The 18,239-nt window shown below is 57.4% G+C and overlaps 1 protein-coding gene across 3 annotated transcripts in view; it reads right to left on the bottom strand.

The window, feature by feature from the left end:
* COL5A1 (collagen type V alpha 1 chain) overlaps window positions 1-18,239 on the bottom strand; it is a 155,072-nt gene that overhangs the window by 34,546 nt on the left and 102,287 nt on the right. For all 3 annotated transcript variants that reach the window (XM_067742804.1, XM_067742805.1, XM_067742803.1), the window contains exons 28-39: window positions 17,643-17,687; window positions 16,890-16,943; window positions 14,613-14,720; window positions 13,889-13,942; window positions 11,729-11,782; window positions 7,434-7,478; window positions 7,246-7,299; window positions 5,905-5,949; window positions 5,334-5,387; window positions 4,249-4,302; window positions 1,591-1,644; window positions 715-822 (exon numbers count right to left, since the gene is read on the bottom strand). In XM_067742804.1, coding sequence (XP_067598905.1) covers window positions 715-822; window positions 1,591-1,644; window positions 4,249-4,302; window positions 5,334-5,387; window positions 5,905-5,949; window positions 7,246-7,299; window positions 7,434-7,478; window positions 11,729-11,782; window positions 13,889-13,942; window positions 14,613-14,720; window positions 16,890-16,943; window positions 17,643-17,687 — 729 coding nt within the window. The remainder of the gene's footprint in view (window positions 1-714; window positions 823-1,590; window positions 1,645-4,248; window positions 4,303-5,333; window positions 5,388-5,904; window positions 5,950-7,245; window positions 7,300-7,433; window positions 7,479-11,728; window positions 11,783-13,888; window positions 13,943-14,612; window positions 14,721-16,889; window positions 16,944-17,642; window positions 17,688-18,239) is intronic.

Here is an 18,239-nt window from a genome sequence, read left to right as displayed (position 1 = left end):
CATGGCAGCATATCGGTCTTCAAACCAGCATGCCCTTGGCTCCCTTTCCAAACTCAGAGAGCTCCCTCTGTGGCCAGACACCCGGCTCTGTTTTATACACACACATACGCGTGTCGTTTTTCAAGCACGTACACATGTACTCAAGCATATATGCATGCGTGCCTACATACGTGTGTGTAATTTTTTCACTATCTGATTACTTCTCAAGTTTAATTTCTTGTATGTGTTCACACGAGGGGCTGGAGAGCTTATCCTTCCTGTGTCCCTCACTGAAAAGCTGAAAACGGGAAGGCTGTTCATTTTTATGCTAAAACACAGAAAGTTATAACCACCAGCTTGGGGTACCCAGGGTGGGGATAGGTATTTTTAATATTTATTCTTTCACCTCTTACAGTGGGCAGTGTTTTAAAGGGTCGCTTTCTGCTAAATCCCTCTTAGACACATGAATTGTCAGGGTTGTATCCATTTCTGGGAATGGGCGTGGGCAGCCCGGGGAAAAGGTGGTCCCCAGCCCCCGTCACATGCATCCGGGCGGCAGGTGTGCTCAGCTCCCCTTCAAAGCGAGCAGAAGCTGAACTAAGTGCCTGGTTTGGGGGATCGATTGGCACGAGGAGCATCTGCTTGAGAATTACCCACTCTTTAGAAAAAAGCAGACCAAAGGCCGAAATGGTTCCTTGGGAAAGTCTACCTGGCACGGACGTCCCGGACACTCACCTTCGTCCCTTCTTTTCCGGCCAGGCCCGGGAGCCCTTGTTCACCAGGGGGGCCTGGGGGCCCAGGGTGGCCACGCTCACCCATGGGACCAGTTTCTCCCGTGGGACCCTGTTTGGAAAAGTGTGTCAGCCATAAACCGTGTTCGAGGGACACGCAAGGGAGTAACCTTCTCTTTCTACATCTAAGGACAGCCTGGCCACAGAGGCAAAGGGCCATTGCAAGCCCACTCGACCTCCACATTCCTTTGAAAGTCATCTCCCTCCGGTAAAGATCCAGAAAGGTCAAAGCGAACCAGGTGGGTGGTTTTCAACAGCCACTGCCTGGCCCTGTGGTTCTGTGTCTCCTCCCCAGTGAAGCGGGGCAGGGCCTGCGTTTCCCATGGTGTCACAGGGAAACCAGCAGAGAGAGGGAGCGGGGAGCGCACCCGCATTTCCTGGGGCAGTACCTTATCCACTGCCACGTTAGGTGGGAACTTTCTGAGAAGCAAGGTGACTGCACCCTGTTGTGTGGCTCTGAGCCTGCAAGCCCGTCCTCACACTTATCCACGGGCGGTTAGAACAGCAGCCCTGGGTACTGGATCCAGGGCGGGGAATCAGGCTGCGTGGACACCAAGGGGTGGCTGCCCACGGGCCTGGCAGCCCCCATGGTTCTGCCTGCTCCGTTTACATCCATGTCAACAGATCACTGCCCTGCTCTCCACACCTGGTCCCCTGCACGGAGCACGTCCCTAAACAAGCACTACGGGCCTTGTGATGCCCTCTTGGCGGCACCCAGACCTTGAGAACGGTGGGGAACTTCCGTCCCGAGCGTGACTCTCTTTCCTGTGTGGGTGGGGACCCAGGGCGACCAGTGACACCAGGGGATGCTGTATCTCACCTGAGGGCCCACCACACCCGGGGGGCCTGGAGGGCCGGTCTTGCCTTGGAAACCCTGCGAAGAGAGAGTCGGCACACTGAGATGTCCAGAGCGACCCAACAGAAGGCTCGCCCCCGCCAGCCCTCACCCCACCCCCAAACAGTGGACGTCCCAGCCCTCATTTCAAAGGGCCATTTCTCTTGTTTCACTTTGCGTGCATTTCAGGAAGGTCGTGAAGCCAGACAGATCAGTTTCACCAGCTGCTTCCCGTTGCCCTGGTTCGTGCCGAGAAATATGTTTTAAAACCGTTCATCTTTCTGATGTCACTAAGCGTTCATTTTCTGAGCAGACTTGGGGTCCCCTGTCAGGAGCCACCTCTGGGCTGTATCTCGTCAGTGACTTTGTGGAGACTGCCCTGCTGCTGTCACCAAGGCTCCCGGGGCAGGGCAGGTGGTTTCACTGCCGCGTCCCTCTGCACCGGCTGAAACCGGGACGCGGTGGGGACTTGCAGCGCAGCGGCTGGGAGATATCCTTAGCTCGGTTGCACAGGAATCTCTTGCTTCTGCTCTTCACAGCGGCACGGAGACACCCATCTGGCTGCACTGCACACTCTCTCCTCCAGAGGAGAGGGCTGACGGCCAAGCAACGCGACTTTAATTTCCGGCACGTCTACAGAGCATGGCGCGTGCCGACAAGATGCCATCTGCAGGTGTCACGCGATGCTGGGGAAGACGGCAGATGCTACGCCCGGGAGGATCTTAGCGGAAACTCTTTAGAGTCTGCAGAGGGAGGTGCCTCGTTGAAAGCCACAGCGAGAGCTGCAGGGTGAGCTGCCGGGGGGCTGACGAGCGAGCGCCTCTAATTCACTGCACGACGGCCAGCGTGCCGGCGACGGAGGCTTCACACTCAGCCGCTGGACCACACAAACCCACAGCGGACTCGGCCCCTCGGCAGATCCCAGGAGGGCTCCCTTCTTTAGGCCCAGCTGAGCTGCACGCAATGGACTAATATGGCCATGGTCGATGCAGCGTTCCCCGTAGGCAGCCTTTACAGGGTCAGAAACAAGGAACGGTGGACAGGTCGAGAGCACCTCCCGCTCGGCGGGCCGGGCAGCAGTGCCCAAGTGGAGGCAGGAGCCTGGGTGTAAGGCAAGCAAGGCCCCGCGCATGGTCCACTGCGGGGACCGTCCACGGCTGCTGAGGCCGGGATCCGTCTCTAGCCCCTCCCGAGAAACGGGCTTTGCGGTTGCACTTAGGAGATGCCATGACCTCTCGTGTTTCCAGCCTCTACAGAAAGTACAAGGCAACACCCCAGGGAAGACCTTTCTGGAGGCGTCTGGACTGGCCCGTGGAGGACATGCCACCCCAGGAGGGTCTGGATGGGGGTGCCCCTGAGTCTACGGGGGCAGCTGGGCGTGGCAGGTGGAGCCGGGAAGAACCTGTCCTACTTTCCCAGCAAAAATAAGCAACTTCATCACTCTGCCAGCCTCTTCCCAGAACAAGGCAGACGGGGAAAAGCACACACGACGTGAAACCTTCCATCTTGTCTCCTCAGAGAAGCATTAGAGAAAAAGATGCAAAGCTAGGAACGTTTTCATTTTTCTCTATCAACAAAAGAGCAAAGTAACCTCCGTTTATCAGCCACGGAGCGCCGTGCGGAACCCGGGATGGTACAATTAGAAGATGTTCCATCGGAACGAGCCGAAGAGGGACAAAGGGATTTTTTTAAGCAGAGTCACCAAGAACATATTAAACATATTAAACGTGCCCGCAAAACGCCCTTTCACGCGGGGACTGCTCTTCCTGGGAGCGCCCGCCAGAGACCTCTGGCCACAAGGACACCGGGTGCAGAGACAAGGGGGCCTCTCGGCCACTCTCCACCAATCTGGTGACAAGGACGTCACCAGGCGCTGTGAGTCCCCAACTGTCCAAAGCCTGGAGCCCCAAGGTCACAGGTTTGCCTACGCCCTTCTGGGGCACAGGCCTGGAGGGGACACAACGTGAAGCTGGGACGAATCCCCAGTGGCTCCCGGGACCAGAACGTCATCACATTTCCAATAAATGCTTTTCCTAGAACTAAGAAATGCGGGTGTCCTTTAAGTCCAGCTGACAAAGGCTGGAACGGGCATTGCTACAAGTCAGGGCCAGGTCAAGGAGAGCCTGTGACGGCAGAGATGCTGGCCCTGAGCACAGCCAAGGGCCCAAACTCCACCCTGACCAGTCACCTGTCCTCCTTCCTATAAAAGGGGACTCGGAAGGAGCCCTCCAGGCCCCCTGCCGTCAACCCCGAGGCCGGAAGGGCCTGGACAGACAGGGATGGGGGCGGCATAAAATAACCAAACGACAAACGGAGAATCTTCCCAACTACTTTTCCAGGTCAGATGCACACAGAACAAACCGGCCACACTCAGACTGCTGCGGGAGGAAGGAAAGGCGGCTGCGCTAGGTTTTTGTTTGTGTCATGATGGTTTCACGTGTGACCTTGGACCAAACTGGCCAGGATGACTTTGCAGCCAGCGCCTGCCTTTGCACACAGAGTGTCACAGGGTTGCTGCCTGCGCTGGGCTCTCCCCGAGGCCACAGAAGATGGCCCGGCCCTCAGGGGCTTTCCCGAGGCTGACCGCCTCCCATAAGCTGATGGGCAGCGAAGGCCAGGTCCCCCAGCCCTGCCCATACTCACCGTCTCTCCTCTCTGTCCAGGGTGTCCCGGGAGCCCATCCTTGCCCGGGGGCCCCTGAAGAAAGCAAAGGAAGGAAGTTGCATTTTGTTCTGAGACGCGCACACCTTCGGGGTTTCGTGCTACACCAGGCAACAAAAGCTGCTACTTCATTTCCAACGCAACGACGGCAAAGTTACGGTGACAAGTACCACGTGGGACCCAGGGTCTGGGCACCGTCCCCTTGAACGCTCACAACCACCCTGAGGGTCACCGTCGTCTCCCACGGGGAGAAACCAAGGCAGCGAGAGGTCAGCAGCTCCCTGAGGTCCAGCCAGTGGGAGGTGAAGGAGGATCAGTGTGTCTGGTTCAGAGGCCAAACTCCTCCCTAACCCCTGCCCCCAAGCAAGCGCCGTTAGGCACGAACTCCAACCACGAGGGGTTTTTCTTTCTCAGAGGAAACATACTGTGTCTGTTGTGAGTTGAACTGTGTCTCCCCCAAAATAGGCTGAGGTCCTAACCCCTGGAAGCTGTGACCGTGGCCTCATTTGGAAATAGGGTCTTTGCAGATGGGATTAGGTCAAAGTGAGGTCTGAATGGGTTAGGGTGGGGCCTGATCCAGCGACCAGTGGATAGAGATAGAGAATTTGAAGACACAGAGCAACAGAGAGGCCAGGCGAAGACACAGGCAGAGATCCGGGTGAGCACTTGCAACCCAAGGGCGGCCGGCAGGCGCCGGAAGCTGGGAGAGGCCTGGGACGGATTCTCCCCGAGAGCCCTCAGAGGAGGAGCCAGGCCTGCCCACACCTGAATCTTGGACTTTGGCCTCCAGACTGTGAGAGAACACATTTCTGTGGTTTTAAGTGACCGGCTGTGTGGTCGTTTGTTATGGCAGCCCTAGCGCCCTAAGACAGTACCAACTAGAGAATCGTGATGGTCTAAATGAAAGAGGGGTCCGTGCTCCCCAAAAGCAGCTCTCTCCAGCCAGAGCTTCCGGGCAGGTCTCCCTCCCCACCCGCCAGCTGCCAGGAGGCCACTGGAGCCTCGGGGAAGATCCAACATCTCTGGGAAATCCTGGGCCAGCCCCACAGGGAAAACGCAGTACTCACCGGGGGACCCTTTGGTCCAGGGAACCCCGTGGGTCCTTGGGGTCCGTTGGGTCCCTGAGGACAGAGAATGGCCAGTATGAGGACAGACATCTTCTCCCCAGCACCTGGGGGGCCCAGCAGCCCTCACCGCCGGCGCTCTGAGCACAGGCCCCAGGATCGATTTATCACTGCTCCCCATGACCTTTTCTCTATTTTTTCCGGCCCTTGCCCTCACCGATGTGAAAAGAAGTCCAGTCAGGGGCCGAGGAGGCCAGGTCACAGAGCAAGGTCCCTCGGGGCAGCACGGGCCCAGGACCCAGTTTCCTGACATCTCAGCCACTGTCCCCCCAAACCCCAAGGCAAGGGCCAAGTGGATGGGCTCTCCATCTCCAACCGACAGAAGACTTTACTCCCAGGGAAGGCTACTCTGACCCCCTTTCCATTTTAGGAAAACCCTCTCCTTCGGCAGAGTCAAAGGCTAGCCTCCCTCTCCCGTGCCCACTGGGGAAGAAATGCAGGGGGGCTATTTAAGGCAGGCTGCTTTCCTGCACATGTTCCTAGAGATGTTTCCGGGATGTGTCCAGATGCTCACCCGTTCACCCGGAGGGCCGGCCGGGCCATCACCTCCAGAGTTGCCCTGGGAAGGGAGGAAAAGGTCAAGAAAAGCTTATTATTATTTCTACCCTTACTATTTTTGAGCAAAGACTCTGGCCTGTAACATCATCAAAAGTTCAGGGTCACATACTGCACGCGTGCCCTCCTGGAGGCTCACCCCACCGGATTCTCAGTAAAGAGCCAGGCCGTGGCTCCCAAAGGCCGTCTGTCCCCTTGCCTCTACAGGCACACCTGACACTGAGCCGGCATCCCCGCGGCTGTGACATTCCAGGAGAACACTCTCCCGCTGTGGGACAAAGGCCACGACGCTTCCACCAGGGGGTGCAGCCCAAACTCATGAGAAGACGGGACACAGGCCCCGTCCCAGGGCCCACCCGGCACCGGGCAACAGCTGAGCGTTAAGTCAGCCTCCGGGGAGCGTGATCGTGGCTCAGAGCTCGTCAGGGAAGGATGTGTGTAGCCCCCAGGCCGTCACATCTGCCCGGCTCTGCACCTCGGCCAGCAGCGGGCCCATCTCCTTCGCAGGAATGCACTTTGCAAATCACATCCTGGACAGGACAGGACAGGACCAGCCCGCCTGGCCGAGGTTTGTTTCCACACTGACGGTGGCGGGTGGGGGGGTGGGGGACGGGGCGAAATTGGCTTCAAGGCCCCAGGGCAGGAGGAGGGGATCCGGAGGATCTTTCACCAGGGCAGGAAGAACTTGCTTTAGAATCCCAGCAAAGATGTCTCTGCAGCTTCCAAGCCCCTTCTCAAGAAAAGAAATGAGACCTCCCCATCAGAACTAGGGCGGCGGGGAGAGGGGGAATCTGTCCAAAGCCTGGCTGGGCCTCACCTCCTGGAGCTGCGGGGCTTCTGGCTGGAAAGTTCCACGGGGGGATGGCCCCAGGCAGCCTCTGCCACGTGACTCAACCTGACCTAACTCAACCAAGGGCTGGTGGAGGAGACCAGCTCCGTCTGAAATACCCCCAAGAAAACGTCTTTCTTTCTTTCATTTTCTCAAGTGAGAAAGGCCATGGGGCACCCTCAGGTGCTTGACATTTTGGTGCATCAAACACTTTGGTCCAGGGCTGCCCTGGTGGCGCAGTGGTTGGGAGTCCGCCTGCCGATGCAGGGGCCACGGGTTCGTGCCCCGGTCCGGGAAGATCCCACGTGCCGCGGAGCGGCTGGGCCCGTGAGCCATGGCCGCTGTGCCTGCGCGTCCGGAGCCTGTGCTCCGCAACGGGAGAGGCCACAGCAGTGAGAGGCCCGTGTACCTCAACAAAACAAAACGAAACTTTGGTCCATCCCGGGGCCACAGAGGATGCTGAACACATACCTTGGGGCCAGGCTTCCCAGTGATGCCTCGGGGGCCTCTTTCACCCCGTGGACCCTGGACAAACAGGACACAAGACAGGTCAGCGCCAATCCTCGGCACCCTTGATGCCTCCTTCCCCCCACCCCCCACCGGGCATGCTCCCACAACCCGCTCCCAATCTGGAAGATGGCCCTCACGCCCAGGGTTACCGTTGGGCCTCGCTGCCCCCGTGGTCCCGGCTTCCCAGGTGTGCCCTGGAATCAGAGAAAAAGGGCGTCGGTCAGTCACTTGACACACCTGTCACTGTCTGGGCGGTGGGCCCCCCTCCTGGGTGATGGAGAGACCCCGCGAAGTCAGAAGCTAGAAAAGACCCTCCTCCTTCTCTTTGTTTTAAAGGAAGACTTTTCAGGGTGACAGGATCCACTGCACATCCAATACACACAGCTTTATATTTCTGTACGAGGCCTGCTGAAATCCGAGTTTCTCCCTGCTGCCTGATGGATGTTAACCACGCTTATCTGGTTTCCTTCCCTCAAAGCATCTAGCCCTCCCTCCTCCCCCCTCCTCCCCCTTCATCTCTCTCCCCACTCTCTCTCTCTCTCTCAGCAGGGGTGGGGGGAATCATTATTACAAGAAAAGAGAAGGAAGCCAACCCCTTTCCTACATAATTTACTTTTGCTACAGTTAAGGATATTAGCCATTAAATTTTCAACGGGCGCTGCAAACGAACAAACTTGCAATTTAATACATAAATCATGTATCCAAGAGTCATTTGCTTCTCATCTAATAGAACTGAGACTCCTTCTCTCTCTGTGGTTTTGCATTTTCCAAACCAAGGAAAACAAATGCACTGCGTTTGTTTTTTTCTAAAGCAAATATATAACAGCCGGTAAGTGCAGTTTACCTACAGCACGTGGAAGTAATGGATGGATCACGGCTCCTATATCTCCACCACTTCTCCATGCATTTTCCGGGAATTTTTTTTTTTTTTTCTGGTTTCTAAAGCCCAAGATGGATCTGTATTGCGAAAAGCCACCTGATACATTTCCTCTCACCATCTTTCATTCACTGCCAGCATCAAAACTGCTTTCTAGAGCCTCCCGTTTTGAAGTGAGTTTAATAAAACCTTTTATGATAATGAGGTGATTATGATGCTTTTTAACGATGCACTCTGCTCTCGCTGCTTCCGTTAGATGACGAGATCTTTCGGCTTCAAATAAACATTTGCCTACGAAAACGAATGAAACATCTGCTTTCTTCAAATGATGGACTTCCACCAGCAGAGACACCGTGACCCACCCGGGTGCCTCCCTGGCATTTGCGGGTGAGTCCAGCTGGCACGTCATCTCACGCCCAGCCTCCACCCAACACCACGACCCAGGTCGCAGTTCTGATCTCGTCACCTGAAAGGCTCTGGGTTCCGACCTAAACTAACTGTGCCCCGGGCACTGGGAGCAAAACAGAGTCTCAGCCACGGATTCTGTCAGGCCTCCCAGGTGGTGCCAACGCTCTCCAGGTTTCCTTGTAAACGAACCCAGGGCTTTGCATCCCGGTGACTTACGTCACTGAACAGAAGGTGCCCCGTCCACGGCTTCCTTAACAGAATCTCCCGTGAGCGCCTGTCCTTGTGCCCTTGCGGGGGAGGCACGGGCCTTCCCAGAACTAGCCTTGCTCGAGCCAAGATGCCCGACGCAGGCGGCAGAAGCCTCTGGTCGCTGGTGGTGTTCCTAAGGGGTTGGCTCTTCCCAGGCAGGGCCGGCTGGGACCCCGCCTCGGCCCGGGGTGCGGGCCAGTGACAGGGACAGACTGTCGACTGCTCACATGACAGCCGGCTGTACGTGGAATCCACAGCCAGCAGTCCCCCAACCCAGCCAGCCCCTCCGCAGAGGCCAGGATGAGGCGGACAGAAGGGCACCTGCCGGCTCACAAGCAGCTGTCAGACGGGAGGCACACGCGTATCAGCACACACGCCACCCGTCACGCTGAGCATCCTAGCACTTAGAAGCAACCACCGGACCAGAATGTCCAAAAGGAGAGTAAAACGACGTCTCCACAGAAGCACAGCCCGCCGGCTCCCTTCCCATCCGCTCTCCACACCAGAGCGTGGACCAGAGCTACGCTAAAAACCTCCCACGTTGCTCCCCCGATGAAAGCCTGGGTGGATTCCTCCTTCCTTCCGTGGGAAGGTTCCAGAATAAAGGCGTCTGTCTCTCCGGAGGGGAGGACGGGCAGACGTGCCGTAAGTGCTGAGTCTCGCGACTCCAGGGTCCTCTCCCGGGTGCAGGGACACGCGGAGCCCACGGCTAAACAATGAACGCTCGGGGTCTCAGACCCGGGGGCTTGTCCGTCTGCCAGGACGTGCACTAAAACGGCGGCGCTAACTTGTTCACCGCGAGCCGGCTGATCTCAGACGGTTCCTGGGGACAGACGTGGCCATTTTCCCCTGGAAAATGTGCCTGGACACATCTCTCCCACAATGAACAGATGTGTGCTCCAGTCATGCCTGACCACGGCCCAACCTCTCCCTTCGGGAAAAGCTGGCATCTTTGCCATCCCAGCTCTCTCTAAATGCTGGCGGCCACACCCACCCATGTGGCCACGATACAGCCACATGCAACCCGACAATCCCTGTCAATCCCGAAGTAGATCGTTTCCTCGGGGTGTCCAGGTTTCAGACCCCAGGAACCACGTCCGAACCTCAGAACAGGAGGAAGTGTCCCGGTCCCAGACCCCCTGCTTTCCAACAACCCGTTTTCAGCGGTGACCCTGGTGATCACGTGCTGACGCACTGGAACAATGGCCCGTGAGGGCCGGGGGGCATCCAGGCATCTGCCCAAACTTCTCGGCTCGGGACTGGGGAGGCCGAGAAGCACGAGGGGCAGAAGAGGGCAGCAGAGCTTGGACCAGAGCGCCACGGCCCCCAGAGCCACGGCCAGGCCTCTGCTGCTCGACGTGACCCCACGGGGCCTGGACCTGCAGTGCAGCTCCTCCACGGAAGGGCCTGTGTCACATCACATGACCCCGTTAACCGTCATGACCCCTCTTGGGGACTCTCACGGCAACGTGGCGCGGAAAGCCCTGTGCCCTCCACAAGCTCAGGGGCTGCCCACCCCGTCACCCCGCGCTTCCCACGCTTTTACCAGACCCTGGACCACTTTTCTCAAATGACAGTCTTTCCCTGAAGACACTAGTCAGACTGTCCCTACCAGGAAGAACTAGACAGACGGGTAGGCAGGTAGATGATGGACACACAGTTACAGACACAGACACAGACATGATGTAGACATGACATACATCTAAACATTGCAGATACAGACACAGGTACAGATACATCTAGACACCGATACAGACAAACAGATAAAGGTCTCCCTGTGGTTATGCCGTTGACTTGCACTCAGAAAAGTCCCCGTCTTTCTCTTTTGTGAGCCTGGCAGACACGTTCGTGCACGCGGATTTTGGATGGCTGAAGTCTTCCTCCCTGCTTTCAAGAGATCTCACTGTCTCCGCTCAAACACAGTAACATTAGTTTGTAGCGAGCACGCTGAGGAGAAGCAGCCCATCCGTCTGCGTGGGGAGGACCAGCCCGGGGTGGAGGGGACCGGGCTGGGCCCAGCGTCTTCTCCAGGCCTGCTCTGCACACACCCCACACGCCTGTGGACAAGGCCGCTCCGAGTCCAAAGGCCCAGGCGGACCCTTCCTGTCCTGTTCGGTTGAGTGGCAGCACTCAGGCAGCCTCCCATGATTTCCCTAAGCAGTGTTCAGGGCAGCTCCTGCAGGATGGCCTGGGCCGGCAGGGGGCCGGGAGGGCGGCTCCCCCAGCCTGAGCCCTCGGATCACCTTCCCTCAGGGGGACAACAGAGGGAAGCAAAGCGCGTGGCACCTGGCGGGGTCCCGTGACAGCGGCAGCGTGGGAAGAAGAGGAAGGAGGCGACTTGACCCTGGGAGAGCAGAGTCCGTGAGATACAAGGCAGAACTCCTTTCCTTCCTTTTAAACTTAGCCTGGAGGGAAAGTCACTTGGGCTGAAAGAGGAGAATCTGGGTTTCGCCAGTGACCCAAAAGAGATGGCAGGATGGCGGCTGTGCATGAGAAAGCACTGTTTTCTCAGCGTGCCTTCCCCTCAGGCCTGCTGCCCTTTCTACTGCGGCACTGCCCCGCCCGGGGGGGCCAAGAGTCACCAGCGCTCAGTGGACAGGCTTAAGGTCAGCTGTTCCAGAAAGCAGTTTTGGCAGCAAAGTGGGTGAGATGTATTGGAGAATATACCCGCGAAATATATATATACCCGAGAATAATATGTATATATAAAATATATATGTTTTATATATATATATAATATATATTATAACATATATATAATACATGTATATAATAATATATATATATATATATAAATATATATATACCCGAGAATATACCCGAGAATCAACAGGATGTATTGGAGAATATACCCGCGAAATACCAAGGCAGCAGAAGAAGCCACCTGAGCAGAGGCCAGACCGTCCTTACCCGGCCACCCTTCTCTCCGTTGGCACCAGGAAATCCGGGAAATCCGATAGAACCCTGAAAGAGAGTTAATCAGGGAAGAGGCTTGAGAGCCTGGTCAGGAGGACGAGCGATGCTGCCTGTGCAGCAGGAAGAGTCCGTTAGAGTTCATGGTCTCGGACCAAACTCACCCACTACCCACCACCCATCCACCCACCATCCATCCACCTGTCTACCCACCCACCACCCACCTATCTACCCACCATCCATCCACCTGTCTCCCCACCCACTATCCAACTATATACCCACCCACCCACCCACTATCCAACTATATACCCACCCACCCATCCATCCATCCATCCATCCATCCACCATCCGTCTACCCATCCACCCACCATCCACCCATCTACCCACCCACCACCCAACATCCACCCACCATCCGTCTATCCATCCACCAAACCACTCATCCACCCACCCGCCTACTCAGTATTTCCTGAGCATCTCACAGACTCCAAATTTAAAATCCAGGACTGAATCCTAACCAGGCTTCCCCTTTCCCCCTCTCTCCACACTCTCCTCTCACACACCCATCTCTGCAAAACACTGGTGTTTTGGGAGAAAATGGAACACGTGCCACTCAGATTAACTGGAGACGATGTGTGAATGTCACATTTATGACATTTGTTTTCTGCACCTTGTTGCCATGTTTCGTTATCTTCCCAGAACACCTCTAAATAAAGTACGGCAGCTTATAAAGTCAGAAGAGAATGCAAATGTACGCGCCGATGTGGCCTCGCACAGCTCTTTAATTCTAGAACTTCACAAGGTGCACACGGGCAGGGATGCACTTAAGGGCTTTGATTGGCCGAATATCCAAACACTTCCCACGTGAGCTCCCAGTGACACTGTCGAAAGCATTTCTTCAGCACGTCTCTACTCTCTGCGTGACTTAAAATCCTGACCCGAACGTGTGCTTAGACCAGGAAAAGCTGACCGACGTTCAAACCCTGAACTTCTCCCAGGGCGCTGAGCTTTGCCAAGCCACCCATGTGCCCGCCTCCCTGCTCCGAACAGGAGACTGTACCGAGCTTCAGGGCGGGAACACCTGGGACGCAGGCTTCACAGAGCTCGGCGCAGGAGCTGGGTCACCGCCCAAGGACTGTCCAAACCGCCTGAGCAGCTTCAAGGTCCTGCCCTCATCTTCCCAAAAAGCTGCCTGAACTTGATCTATATTCTCCCCCGACTCCCGTCTCTCCCAAACTCCTCCTCTCTCTCCTCTCCTCTCCCAAAAGGACACGCGTTTCAGGAGAGCAAATGGGTCCATCAGCCTCTCTTCCTCCAAATACAGTGGACAGCACTGCAGTCAGCAACGACGTCGCAGCAGACACCACACAAAACTCCTGGTTCACAGCAAACGATCTCCCCTGCGTGGTGGCTGTCGGCTGCTGAGTGGGGGCCTTCACGTTCCACGGGAAGGACTGACGTAAGCATTGCCATCAGCAACAAGGAAATACCTAGAGCTGCAGCCCAGCCCACGGGGCCCTTCCTCTGCTAGCAAGCGGGGTGTCCAGAGGTCTGAAGCCCAAGGAGGGCAGGATGCACGGACGCAAACCCCAGAGACCCACGAGTTCTCTTTTGCTGTTAATTATGTCTCTAGTGAAGGCAGCTGGTTATTTTTTAAGGAAGAACCATGAATAATAAAAGGTGAGATTAAAACAAAATAATGTTTTAAATGATTTGCAAAGCCTCAAGGAGCTGTTACACGTAAAATAAAGCATGATTTCCTATAAGAAAGGTTTCATCTTTCTTTTATACTCAGTTATGAGCAAATAACTTTTGGATCTCCAGGGTGAGTTAAACCTGAGAGAGGAACACGAGTTCTGGGTGTGGAGAAACCAGTGCACGGCGGTCCCCACGAGGCCAGGGGCACTGAGGGTCCCGAGGTGCAGCCCACGCTCAGCTGGGGGGTCCCCTTCTGTGAAAAGGCTCACCTAACTGTCCAGGCCCCTGCCTTCTGACTTAGCCGCATTACCACAGACGGTGGTGAACGGGGCAGAACCGAGACGCAGCTACCGTGACCTTCTGCTTTGTCGCAGCAGCTACGCCAGGGAGGGCGAATGGGTGATAGTGTGCGGGGCAGGGAGACGCCAATTGTCAAATCTAACAAGGGAGTTAGCACGTTACCTTTGGCCCTTGTCTTCCTGGGTAGCCGGGCAATCCTGGGACTCCGAGTTTTCCCTGGGGAAATAAAGGAGGTGAATTCCACGGCCAGCTCTGTACTTCTCTGAGCAGAGAGAAAGCCAGCGTGGCTTGGCAGGGGACTGGAGCAGGCTGGAGTCTCCAAAGGCCGAGGACACGGTCATCACGGAACGCGCCCTGCCTGGTTTAAAGCAAAGGGCCCTCAAGCAGGGATGGACGCCACCGCTGAAGCAACAGTGGGTGGAGGCAGTCGCTCCAAATAAAGGGAAAAAGGTCTTTATCTATGATATTTTGGTCAATCTTTTTGTAAAAGAGTTCCAGCCTTGGGGCAGGACAGGGCGGGATGACTGGGCCAAGCAGAGCCGGTTCCTGTTCGGGGGTGAAGGTAGGGGGTAGGGGAGCAGGACAGGGGTGGGCGGCCTCCTGCAGGTGTAGGAGCAGCTGTCGGGAGCCCTAACCCCGCCACAGAAGATGGTGCACGTGGGTGCCAAGCTCAGACCCCAAGCTTTGTGACCAGCGGGAGGAAGGAACTCTTCCAGGAGTGGATTTGGGGACAAGGGTGCTGGGTGGAGTCAAGGGGACAGGAACCACGTCAGGACTCGCGCCAGCTCCCACCTGGGGCTCAGCCCGACCAAGCCACTGCCTGGACGCCCAAGGCCATCGGGAAGAGACTGTCCCTGGGAAGCGGTCAACCTCCTGTGTCACGTACCTTCTCCCCAGGGGGTCCCAGAGGACCCGGGTCGCCATTCGGACCTCCACGACCCTTGGGACCTTCGGGACCGTCCTCCCCTCTGGGACCAGGTGGGCCGATCTCCCCCTGCAATTCAGAAAGAGAAGGTGAAGGAGACCCCCAGAGTCTCTAGCCCCCCAAAGTCCCCCCCCCGCCCACCGTCTGGGAGTGAGGGGCCGGATCCCAGGCCAGGGCGGTAAGAGCCGCTGGGCCCCCTCAAGCAGATGGACCCTCGTCCTCGCACCGAGGAGACCGGGGCTCTACTGAGCGACCGACGCCCCTCGGGACCCGCACTTAAGCCCTCGCTCCCCTGTTCCCAATGACCTTCTCCAAATCAAGCACCTCTCGGCTAAAATCACTTCGGTGGCCACGGCAGCCCTGAACTGCTACTTCCCCAAAGAGCAGAAGTGCCTTGCACTGGGGCAGCCGCCTTCTTCTCCTGAAGCCCCAGGAGGTATCAAAATGGACCACAGGCCTGGCTGGGCCACGCCTGGGCGTCACGGCACACGGGAGACCCACAGGGTGTATCCAGAGATGGAAAAAACGAAACGTCACCTCATCCAACTTCCCCAAGTAACAGGTGGGGAGGCCTGAGCCCACACAAGGAAGAGGGCTTTGGGGCGTGGCCAAGTGCAGCAGCAGGGGCGTGGCCCGGCCTCGGAGTGCCCACCCGGGCCCTCTCTATCGATGTGTTCCCCTCCGATCACTGGTTTCCGGGAGCAGCTGCAGGACAGCTGTGCAAACCCCCAACAGAAATGTGCGCTGCACGCATAAAGAAAGCTAATGACTCCCTTATTCCCCAGCCCCAGTGTGTCTACAGGTCGAGGACTCTCTGTCCCTAAGAGATGCTTTTCTCGTTCAACGAAAGAATCCTTGCCACGTTTTCTGAGCACTCAGAATATTAGCAAATGCCAAGCACTGGGCAGAAATTCCTCTCTGGGAGAAATCAAGACTGAGGAGCCTCACTGCCCAGCTGAGGAAGTGTCCCCGCCCACCCCACCCCCGTCCATCCTCATCCAATTCCAGCCAGAGGTCCACTCAGGGTACGGCGTGCAACTGCGGAACGTCTTTTGAAAATGCACTCTCCTCGTATGGACCCAAATGTGTGCATCAAGTCATTGGGAAGGAAGATAAAAGGGACTTTCACCAGCCAGACAGAGAGAGGCCATCAGAAGTGGGGAGTCGTCACCGCAGAGAAAGTTCTAGAAAAGCTGTCTTCAGCAGCAATATAACTGGGACAGGACTATGAAATGAACCCCTCTCTTTTATTCCCCTCCCTTCTGACAGAGCCCCGGATCACGTCTGCCTTTTCAGCGTGGGACAAAGCGCCCAGTGTGTGGGCTCTCTGGTCCTGGCAGGTGCTGGTAAGGCATGTGTTTTGTGGAGCACAAGGAGGGCGGCCTGTATGACAGCCCTGTTTCCACGACAGCGTCCGTCCAGGCACGTGTGCCGCTGCTGCCACAGCGGGCCCACCGGGGGGTGTGGGCATCCCCTCCCTTCTGCCTGGCCTCCGCACATTCCGAACTTGTCGGGGAAACTTCCAAGTGTCCCCACGGAAGCAGGCAGCTGGCCTCCTAACCCCACTTCCTGAAGCACCACCTGCATCACCTGCTCATCTGCACGAAAACACCGCCAGTGGCTTCCTCTGGGGCGCCAGCCGCGTGGCACGCGCCATCCCGCCCCAGCACCCACCAGCTTTCCTGGAGCCGAGGCTAATCATTAAGAACCAACTAGGTTGTTGCAACGTCTGACAGCCCAGCAGGAGGTCCCGGAACACAGGGGTCGTCTGGGGATCCGAAGAGCAGCTGAAGAGGTGTTTGGGGGCCAAGTCACTCAGAGCGCTGGTCAGGGTGTGGCCCTGCCAGTGACCGGCCGGTGGCCTTGGTCAGGCTGCTACCCTCCCTGGTGAGCTGGGTCGTTTCTGCGACCCCTTCTTCTCTCCCAGACGCCTGTCACCCTTCTTGACCCAAAAGAATTGCTCTGCAAACCAGGGTATCAGCCAGAAAAAAAACAAGTTCCCCCTGACCCACTAATGCAGGGCAAGGACACAGGGCAGAGGGGCCAGGTGACCCTGTAAGCAGGGGTTTAGGACCAGGTGCCAACTGCCATGGCTCCGATCTGGAAGCTGGGGAGGAGCTGGAACTGCCGGCGGCCCAGGAGCCTCCACGGAGGCATCACCTCTGTCCTGAGAAGCTGCCCTGTGGCCCCAGCGGGGCCTCCCGCCCAGCCCACCTTTCCCCGCCCCCGAACACTCACCCGATCTCCCTTGATGCCCATGTCTCCTTTGAAGCCCGGAAAGCCGTCTTCACCCTGCACGGGGGACCGGAGAGAGCCTCGGTCTGTATGAGAAACCCCACCGCCCAGGTCCCCCCACCCAGACCCTCTGGGCCCCAACACCAGCGCCAGACATGCTGGGCAGAGGACTGTCAGTGCCCGGCCTCCTGTCCCTCGCGAGATGCGTTCCTGTCAACGCTTTGCATTCTGCGGTTCTGGCTGGCTTTGCAGCCTGCAGTGGGAGCGCTGCAGCCCTGGTCACCCTGTTTGAGTTTAAAAGCTCTGCACGGCCGGGTGGTGGGCAGCCCAGCACCCAATCTGTCAGCACCCGTTTCTCGGAGCACCTTTGTCTCGTCCAAGCATCACTATAGGCCCAGTAGCGGCGGACGGGCAGACGTTTGAGTACGGGGAGCCAGCCGGAAGAGCCCCCAAAGGGAATGGGACTACTGTTGATGGCCTTATGGGTGGGGGCGGGAAGAGCTCTCTGGAAGGGACAGGCAGCGCCTGGAAGGGTCTGGGGGCGTGCGCTGTCCTGCCTGCAGGCTGGGCCAAGGACGAGCAGGTGGCCGGCGTCTCTCAGTTACCTAGTCCCGCATTCCACGGGGGAGCTGTACACATCCGTGCTATTCGTGAACTGGGGGATTCAAAATGCCAGTGGCCTACGGTCACTCGAGTTCCTAGGGTGGACCTTCCTGGCTCTTGGCCAAGCCCCTGAGGAAAGGAGGGGACACTCACCTTCTCGCCCTTGGTGCCCTTCAGACCTCGGATGCCGTCTGCCCCCTGCGCAAACAGAGAAGAAAAGTCAGCAGCCACAAGCCCGAGCCTCTACGGACCCCAAAAACGGGCCTGACCCCCAACACCAGGGGAGCTGAGCGTCCCGATAGACCAGTCCCCTCCCACTGCCCACAGTCTAGGGAGAGAGAGCTCTGTGGGTGTGCGGGACGTCTTCTAGAAACATCTCGGTCTCTCTCTCGGTCTCTGCTTGGGGAGCAGAGGGGGCGTGAGGCCTGAGCTCGGGCTCTGGAATCAGGCAGACGGGGTCAGGCCCCCCACGTGTGGCCTCTGACGAGGCCCCAGACTTCTGCTCGCTTGGGAAGAGGGGGTGATGACAACCCTCGCCCCATCGCTGCTGGGGGGAGGGGAGGGCGCAGGAAGCCCTGGGACGGGGCCCGGCAAACGGCAGGTGCTCAGTGAGGAGAGCTGTGTGCCACCCGGCGATTTTCGTTCTCCGTGATTATTAACGTAGAATCGTGGTTACGACGGTAGCAATGACAATTACCACTTAACGACACCAGCCACTCCCACTGCCCTCATCACATCGGCTCAGGACGT

The sequence above is a fragment of the Pseudorca crassidens genome, chromosome 7 (assembly GCF_039906515.1).
Source record: "Pseudorca crassidens isolate mPseCra1 chromosome 7, mPseCra1.hap1, whole genome shotgun sequence".
Lineage (NCBI taxonomy): Eukaryota > Metazoa > Chordata > Mammalia > Artiodactyla > Delphinidae > Pseudorca > Pseudorca crassidens.
Note: the sequence above shows the minus strand (reverse complement) of the source record. Positions and strands in the feature narration are given on the sequence as shown.